The following is a 9,828-nucleotide window of genomic DNA, read 5'->3' on the forward strand; positions in this document are numbered from 1 at the left end:
AATTATAGATCCAACTTCTACATCACAGTCCTAGAATAGGACTCAGACACCCAAGTGGCAGAAGTAGAAGCCAGACTTTGCTAACGCAGATACACAGACTAGATATGACATGGTATTCAAACCGTTATTATCGTTTTTTTTGCGTGCAAAAGCAGAATTAATGCTACCTCAACTGTTTTTATTCCTTAACTGAGAGATCCCAGGCATCGCTGAATGTAAGCTCCTCCATTGGTCTACCCGGAGTACTGTGATCCCAGGAATTTAATCCACTGGTCAGCGTCGTCATTTAGAGGCCACTCCACCACCAATAAAATACAAAAATAATGTGATTTTTTTTCGGCTTTACTACAAAAGTTAAAGATGACCAAAAGAAAAGTGAAATCAAGGCCACAAGTACAAAAAAATCACCTTGTCTTGCAAACAGCTTCTTCTTTTTTTGTTGCCTAAATCCTTGTGCCGCAATTTTGAAAAATATCTGGCTATGTGTCACAGCTTGTCACCCCCCCCTCACAGCCCCTCTCCCCACCACCCTCCTCTCCGCCACACGCTGTCCCTGTTACTCTGGCCCAATACGTCTCTGGCTCACACCCTGTGCGCATGGCAGCCATTTCACATCTCTCCTTCCGTTTAGTTAGCAGAGATACAATATTCGTTTGCCTCAAAGCACCAAAGTCATTGACAGAGTTTGAGTTGAATGAAATCGGATCATTATTAATTGTTTTAAATTGAATTAAATTAAATTGAACTAAATGTATTGAATTGAATTGAATTGAATTTAACTGAACTGAATATATTTAAATAGACCAGCTAATTTCCCAGCCCAAATCACAAACCCACTTTCCTAAATCTTTTCCGTAAAGCTCTCTGTTATGCTCAGCCAGCAGCGCAATACAATGACGTCCAGAGGACAGCAGTCTGGCGCCATGCAGAACCCACATGGAGTGGGACACACACACACACACACCTGTTACACGCAGCGGTGAACTGTGCTGCAGGTGGGGGCTGGAGCCAGTAGTGACACAGGGAAAAGGGCGATTCTGGAACGCCTTTCTAGGACACATGAATAACACTTTATAAAACCATTATGTCCACTCGATCTAACTTTCATTGTTGCCCATGGAGACTGCAGTCTAAAGCGGGTCACATCCCGGTTGAGATGGGCTGTGGCGCAACATGTAGGGCAAGGACACATAGGGTTAGATCTTAGGTTTGATCGTATTTATGTGTCTCCCTCTCCCCCCCTCTCTCTCTCTCTGTCTCTCTCTCTCTCTCCCTCTCCCCCCCCCTCTCTCTCTCTCTCTCTCTCTCTCTCTCTCTCTCTCTCTCTCTCTCTCTCTCTCTCCCTCTCTCTGTCTCTCTCTCTCTCTCGCTCCCTCTCCAGAGGCCCTTTATAATGAGGTCCAGCACGCCAGCCAATGAGATCCTTCAGACCTTCCATAAGGTGCATCCCACCTACCCCCTCGCCTGGTCTCTGGAGATTAAGTCTCTTCTGAGAAAGGTAGATATATTATAAATTATTTTGTACATATATTTATTCTGTTTTTTGTATTCTGTACATACGGAAAAAAAATGTCTAACTGTGACACATGTCATGTGATCGGTGATCTGCGATCATCCAACATCAAGAGTGATGACGCGCTATGGACGATGCATCTTAATGCCACTCAGTTAACATATCGATCCAAGAACATTGTAAAAATTGCAGTTAAGGATGCACGTCGAGTTCTCTCCCACACCCACAGCAGCCCCTCGCCCTAAATGTCAATGGGTGGTCAGCGTTTGCCTGTAAACTACTCTCAACACAGCCTCTCTCTGTGGACAATAGGGATTCAGGCCCATTAGGACGTGTATGAATGGACGCATGGATCAGGATTCTGGTATGGCCAGATGACCAAAAATGACTGAAGATAGCAGGATGATTAATACAGATTTTCATTTAAACCTATTACTAAGAAGAATCAGGCTCTGGCTCATTTGTTATCAGTCAACTCCGATTCCAAAAATGTAATAGTAAGTGGAAAACTATTCTTTTTCCTGAACAATTGTCTTGGCACCCAACAGAGCCACTGAGTTTAGCTTATAATTAAAACAGGATGCGTAATCGATGATGAGATGATATAATCCCGTCTTTGTGGCGGTCTCTCCGGTGTCGTGGCAGAGAGGGAGACTCCTCCTCTGGCTGGAAGGCGGGCTGAACGGTGGAGCAGTAGCTCTGGTCCTGGCACACTTCCACTGCAGTCAAACTGTTGCATTGCTCCGTGCTGCGCGCCAGCCAGCACCGCCTCCTCCTCCCTCTGATCGGCATGCCGACGGCGTACTGGAGAGAGCGTGGGCTAGCAGAGAGAAGGAGAGGGAGAAAGGAAAGACAGACGGAGAGATAGACAGAAGGACGTAGAGAGAGAGAGAAACAAAGAGAGAAAGAGAGAGAGAGAGAGAGAGAGAGAGGGAGAAACAAAGAGAGAAAGAGAGAGAGAGAGAGAGAGAGAGAAAAGAAGGGAGAGGACGTCTGGGAGAGGGAGAGGACGTCTGGGAGAGGGAGAGGACGTCTGGGAGAGGGAGAGGACGTCTGGGAGAGGGAGGGGACGTCTGGGAGAGGGAGAGGACGTCGAGAGGAAGTATGTGTGTGTGTGCTGTGTGCGTGCAGGCATGTGTGTGTGCTTGTGTCTGTTTGTGTGTGTGTGTGCCTGTGTGCGTGTGTGTATACATGTGTCTGAATGTGTGTGTGTGTGCGTGCTTGCGTGCGTGTGTGTGTGTGTGTGTGTGTGTGTGCGTGCGTGTGTGTGTGTGTGTGTGTGTGTGTGTGTGTGTGTGTGTGTGTGTGTGTGTGTGTGTGTGTGTGTGTGTGTGTGTGTCTGTGTGTGTGTCTGTGAGACAGAGTAAGAGCAGGAGAGAGATACACCAGCACTACCACAGACCATAAGCAGACGACCGGTCTGCTCCTACTCTCACCAGGTTATTCTCCTGGCCCTGACCCCTTCTCCTTCCTTACACCACTACTCCTCCCCCCTCTCCCCCGCACTGGCACGCGTCCTGTACCGTGTTCATGTTAACACACCTTGTTTTCCGTTCCCCCCCACCCGCAGTTGGTGTGCATAGACGTGGAGCAGCGCATCTCCTGCCTGGCAGAGCTGCAGGACCTGGACTACATGTCGGACGTCAACTGGGACGCTGTGCTCAGCAAACAGCTGCCTCCAGGCTTCATTCCCAACGTGAGGAACAGTGGCTCCGCACCCCCGAAGGCCCAGCCATGATCAGTCCAGCTATCCATACGGATAGAAAAACAATAGCATAATATAGCATAGCTTAATATAGTAAAGCATAGCACAATATAGCACAACTTAATATAGTAGCCTATAGCATAATATAGCATATCTTACTATAGTAAAGCATAGCACAATATAGCATAACTTAATATAGTATAGCATAGCAAAATATAGCATAGCTTAATATAGCATAGCATAATATAGCATAGCTTAATATAGTAAAGCATAGCACAATATAGCATAACTTAATATAGTATAGCATAGCATAATATAGCATAACTTAATATAGTATAGCACAGCATAATATAGCATAGCTTAATATAGTATAGCATAGCATAATATAGCATAACTTAAAGATCCCATGCCATTCTATTTTATGATGCTTTAATATAGGTATTAGTGGGCCACAAACACAGTATTCAAAGACGTCCCCGAAATTCAGCTGTGGTGCAGAGTTACAGTCACTCCGAAACAGTCACACATTGAGCTTCCCCCAAACGCGCTGTTTCGGTGGGCGTGTCGAGGCAGGTCAAGGAGGGGGGTGGGGGTGTGGCCCTGAGCAGCTTGTAGCCACTACCATGCGCTCTGTATACGGTGGGCGTGTCAAGGCAGGTCAAGGAGGGGGGTGGGGGTGTGGCCCTGAGCAGCTTGTAGCCACTGACAGTACCATGCGCTCTGTTTACGGTGGATGTATCGCAATGGCTCGTAGAAACCCATATTATACATAGATATCTATATCATATAATATATAATATTATCACCTGGCCCTGAGCAGCTTGTAGCCACGGTACCATGCGCTCTGTTTACGGTGGATGTATCGCAATGGCTCTTAGAAACCCATATTATACATAGATATCTATATCATATAATATATAATATATATTATCACGGCCAAAAGCTGTGTGAGCCTCCAGACGATAGGTTATTATGAATCTCAAACGACCGCGTCTACTTCAGATTGATGTGGAAGTGGAAGAACCAGAGACGTCGGAGAACCCGACGAAGTCCTTTGTGATTCATTATATCGTCTGGATGCGCACACAGCTTTTGGCCGTGATGTATTATTTGATATAGATATCTATGTATTATATGATATTATTTAGATATAGAGCAGAGCTCCAGGTCTGTAACGCAACGCAAGTGTTGTACACTTCCTTGTTATTTGGATAACCGTTCTGCTGTTGGTGTTATGGCATAACTCGTCGGACTCTCGTCTCTGGTATTTCTACAACGAGACTCGTATTGGGGGTTATCTCAGCCATGGTTGAGAATGAATTGGGGGAAAGGAACTTTGGCTTTGACTCCCTGAAGTAGGCTACATGAACCACGACATGGAGGAGAAAGGGATTGTTGGCCGCGAATGTATCCCGCTTGAGCCCTGCTTCCCGCCGCCTCGGCAGCGGTCAGCGCTAATCACCGCATCCTGAAGCCGAGGCGGTGGTCCATCGGCAGCGAGGCTCCGGCGGGAGACGACCGCGGTCAACAATCCCTTTCTCCTCCATGTCGTGGTTCATGACTTCAGGGAGTCAAAGCCAAAGTTCCTTTCCCCCAATTCATTCTCAACCATGGCTGAGATAACCCCCACTACGGGTCTAGTTGTAGAAATACCATAGACGAGAGTCCGACGTGTTATGCCATCACACCAACAGCAGAACGGTTATCCAAATAACAAGGAAGTGTACAACACTTGCGTTACAGTCCTGGAGCTCTATATCTAAATAATATCATATAATACATAGATATCTATATCAAAGAATACATATTATCACGGCCAAAAGCTGTGTGCACGTCCAGACGATATAATGAATCACAAAGGACTTCGTCGGGTTCTCCGACGTCTCTGGTTCTTCCACTTCCACATCAATCTGTAGTAGACAGAACCGCGCGCTGCCTGCTGCCTGCTGCCGGCGCAAGGCACCACCGCCCGGCTGCCCGCTACCGGGCGGTGGTGCTTCGCGGCGGTGGTGCCTCGCGCCGCGGCAACCGGCGGCAGGCAGCATGTCGCAGTTCATGTACTTCAATGTCGTTCTGCCATTGCATTCAAAATTCTGTAACTAGCCTGTTACTACGAACTAAGCAACTACCATACACGTATTAGCATTTAGCACTAGCTCAATCACGACTCCTTCAGAATTCTTGTGGGTGGTTACGAACCAACCAAGTGGGCAGGGCCATGAATAATAGTTTGACAACGCTACGTCACAGTGTCACCTTATCCAGATTGGCTCATTTCTTCTGCCTTTTTCCTTTCATTGCCTATTGCATTCAGCAGACAAACTGCATAGATTTCAAACTTACCACAGCTCACAAACTTATTCAGACCTATGTTATTTAACAAACAACAGGAAAAATGTGATTTTAATGGCATGGGCTCTTTAATATAGTATAGCACAGCATAATATAGCATAGCAAAGCACAGTTGGCTATAAAATAGCATATTATGACATAGCATAATATATAGTGTAGCATGGCATGATATAGTATAGCATAGCATAACATAGCGTAGAGTGGCATAAGATAACCTAATGAAGCATAGCATGATTTAACATAGCATAACATAGCATAAAATAATTCCTAGACAGTCAGCTTTTGTCACAGCTAAAAGCACAGGAAAGTAGCATAACGTTGGATAAAGCAGTACAGTACGGTTATGTAATAGGATAGCATACGGTAGGATAGGATATGGTAATAGTATAATAGTTTTGTATTTGCATAAGTCCTTTCTTATTGTTTTGTTCAATGTCAAAACGGACTGTACATCACAGCCTAGCGATTATTTCCGTCCAACACGTAGTTTATAGAGTGAAGAGCTTTGCAAGGTCTGTTCAGGTGGAACCAGAGCAGATGGCTCATCAAACATTCAGTGATTCTGAAAAGCTCATCCCACTGCGCCCAAAAAAAAGAAAATATGTTTCCCCCCCCCCTACCTTTGAATTATATAATTTTAACTTTGACCATTTAGCTTATTTTGACTCCAACTCATCTTAAATCAAACTTCTCCCATGTTTGCACAATTCATCATAGGTAGCACAATCAATGCCCCCTGTTGGCCAAAGTCGGAAGTTATGTGAACACAATGAGAAGGCAATTTAATTATTGACGTCATGTGTCACATACAGCTCATGCATGCAATAACACATATGCACACCCAAAATGAATCAATTCAATCAGTGGACATGTTCAGGTCCAAGACCCTGACCCTCATTTACATTTAGGGGATATTGCTGGCACTTTTATCCAAAGCTTCTTACAAACATTCATTCACACAGCGACGGCGGAGTCAACCACACAGGGCGACAGTAAGCTGGTCAGGAGCAGTCGAGACTCAGCTAGGAGGAGCCAGTGATCGAACCAGCAACATTACGGTTACCAGTTAAGCCGCTCTACCTCCTGAGCTACTGTCACCCTAATAATCCTGAACAGTAGAGTGTTGCGGGCCCTGAAGTGAACAGACAGCTGGAAGGCCTCTAACAGCCTGCAGTTTGATTTCCTCTCTCTGCCAACCGGCGGCTCCTCCCTGCTGAAGGAAGTGCACACGGGGAATCGATAGGAAATGGGACAGTTTTTCTTCTCTCTATCTAATTATATGCCAAGGGCATGGGCCGTTAACGTCCGGACACAGAGCGCAATATGTTGCCTCATCATTTAAAAACAGTTTTCGTGTGTGTGTGTGTGTGTGTGTGTGTGTGTGTGTGTGTGTGTGTGTGTGTGTGTGTGTGTGTGTGTGTGTGTGTGTGTGTGTTTGTGTGTGTGTGTGTTTCGCGACAGTGACTTTGCAGTATTGGCTGATTGATGGCAGCACAGGGAATTTTGGACCTCATTTTGCTCTGGTTTGTTTTAAATTGCAGAAAATAGGTGAGGTAGAGTTGGATAGAGACACTCATGCGGCCAAATACCTGTTTGACAGTCACACACACACACACACACACACACACACACACACACACACACACACACACAAACACACACACACACACACACACACACACACACACACACACACACACACACAGACGGGCAGACATGTCGGACACACCGGACGAACCTGACAGACCAAAAGATAGACAGATAGACCGACGGACTCAAGCTCCTCCCGTCTTCTCCTCTCCGTCCACAGCGGAGGAGGCTGAACTGCGACCCGACCTTTGAGCTGGAGGAGATGATCCTTGAGTCCAAACCATTGCACAAGAAGAAGAAGCGGCTCGCCAAGAAGACCAAAGACCAGGGCTCCGACGGCTCCCCGCAGGTAACCCCTCCCGCCAACAGGGGGGCCGTACGGCCCTGCGTTGTTGCTACACACACACCACCCCACATCTGTTTGTGTTCCCCCCGGTCGTTGCCTCAGCCTGGTCCGGCAGCAACATGGCCGCTTGCCCTGCACTGCTGCTTTTCTCTGTGAGCCAAGTAGGGCAGGGATGGTCCATCCCTGGGTGAGACCATCCCTGGGCACGAGAGGGGTGCTGGAAGAGGTCGTTGTTGGGCCTGGTACTGGCTGTCCTCCATCCGGCCTGACGTAGGCCTGGTATCCCCAACGCCCCGGGGACGAAGGCCACTTGTAACATAGACTGCATTTACGCAGCCAGTGGCGGTTATAGGCATGGGCGAAGCGGGCAGCCGCCCGGGGGTGGCATTATAAGATGACACCTGGTGCGAAGCAGTTTTCTATGATCTATCATATCACCGGGTGGGGAAATGGCATATTGCCCCCCCCCTCCGGCTGCAGGCGCCCCTGCTTGCTGAGAAGGTGCCGTGCACAGAGGCTGTGTGAGAAGGGGGAAGGGGAGAGGGGCGCGGTGGAGGACAGTTCACCTCTGCGTCTTCCCAGATGGAACGGACAAGGGGGGGAACGGTCAGCGCTGATTGATGTCCTTATTGAAGCCTTTAGGGTTAGGCGATAAACACACGGAGGAACGCGATCGCTGAGCTGCCCTGCCCCAACATTGCGTGAGACGTTAAACTCTAGCTAGAATTTGCAGCACACCATCATCCAAAATTTGACGTCAACAGACCAAAAATAGTCTGAAAGCCTACAGAAACTATAGATAGTGTGACAATCACATTAAAGAGACTCGGAGCAATGATTTACAAACTTTTTTTTTTGGTATAGAGCATTAGGCATACACTCACCCCTCAAATTTCTTGCAATTGAGAAATGTACGTTTCTCTTTCACTTATATTGTTATAATAAAGCATGGCTGTTAGTGCCTCGCCTGGGGTGCAATTCATTGTAAAACCGCCACTGTATGCAGCTCTTTTCTTACCAGAGGCAACCCAAAAGTGCTTTACAATATTGCCTCACATTCACCTATTCATGCACACATTCAAACACCCACGGCGGAGTCAACCAGGCAGGGCGACAGCCAGCTGGTTCAGGAGCAGTCAGGGTGAGGCCCCTTGCTCAGGGACACCTCGACACTCGGCTAGGAGGAGCCAGGTTTGAACTAGCAACCTTCCGGTTACCAGCCAACCCGCTCCACCTCCTGAGCCACATGCCGCCCGGGGGTCACTCTGTCCTTGTCGAGGGGCACCTTCTTTAAAGGGAGGCGTTGAACGGAGGACCTTGAGGACTGAAGATCCCGTGGCACGTGTCCCGGGGCTAGTGGTGCTAGCCCCGGGACGCTGGCCTGATTCCCAGCCCTGCTCTCGTTCCCCCCAGGGCCCTCTTATCATCCCCTGCCCTGTGATGAGATAGCGTTGTCCCTCTGCTCTCCCCTTTGAGGGCCTGAGAGTGGCGAGTGTTTTGGCTCACACTGAGAGCCGTGTATCACCCAGGTGGGTGCTAAGGTGCACTGGTAGTGGATGAGGTGTCGTACCCCCTCCCACCAACCCAGCCACCCCCCCCTCATTCACACACAAACTCAATTTTCAATTGATTTGGACGTGAGTATATAAATGAAAAGAATTATTAATCATATTGATGTTTCCTTAACAAAAAGCACCTGAATAATATGTTTCTTTATGACATAACTTCAGTTAACTTAACACCTGCCATATCTGGTCGACACTATTCAATCACAACTTCACCAAGACTCTCTGAAGGGTTAGAGTCTTTGCTATTTGTAGACACATAGCATGTTGGAAAATAATAATAACTAAAGCACAAGCCCTGTCTTTCTCTTATTGCTGCAATGCTGACTTGTTAGCCTGCTCAACGGAGAACTCACAGCAGGCCAGAGGCAGCCTGCTGTGACCTTCATTTCTTCTTATCTCAGAAACATATCCAGAATGCTTTAATGGAGGTCAGGGACACATTCAAGAGCCCCATTCGCCCTCTCTGTCTCTCTGTCTCTCTGTCTCTCTCTCTCTCTCTCTCTCTCTCGGTCTCTCTCTCTCTCTCTCTCTCTCTCTCTCTCTCTCTCCCTCTCTCTCTCTCTCTCTCTCTCTCTCTCTCTCTCTCTCTCTCTCTCTCTCTCTCTCTCTCTCTCTCTCTCTCTCTCTCTCTCTCTCTCTCTCTCTCTCTGTGTCAGCTGAATATAAACGGCCTCAGTGTGGACTGTGGGGCTCACTGGGAAGAGAAAGAAAGCTGAATCAATCACTCAGCTACTTCTCGTCGGTCTCAGTCTTT

The 9,828-nt window shown here is 47.6% G+C and overlaps 1 protein-coding gene across 1 annotated transcript in view; it reads left to right on the plus strand.

The window, feature by feature from the left end:
* Positions 1-893: 893 nt before the first annotated feature.
* Positions 894-9,828, plus strand: part of stk32a (serine/threonine kinase 32A) — a 21,286-nt gene continuing 12,351 nt past the window's right edge. Inside the window, exons 1-4 of the mRNA XM_056594758.1 lie at positions 894-941; positions 1,382-1,498; positions 3,084-3,209; positions 7,381-7,509. Of these exons, the coding sequence (XP_056450733.1) occupies positions 894-941; positions 1,382-1,498; positions 3,084-3,209; positions 7,381-7,509 (420 nt within the window). The remainder of the gene's footprint in view (positions 942-1,381; positions 1,499-3,083; positions 3,210-7,380; positions 7,510-9,828) is intronic.

This window comes from Gadus chalcogrammus, chromosome 7 (assembly GCF_026213295.1).
Source record: "Gadus chalcogrammus isolate NIFS_2021 chromosome 7, NIFS_Gcha_1.0, whole genome shotgun sequence".
NCBI lineage: Eukaryota > Metazoa > Chordata > Actinopteri > Gadiformes > Gadidae > Gadus > Gadus chalcogrammus.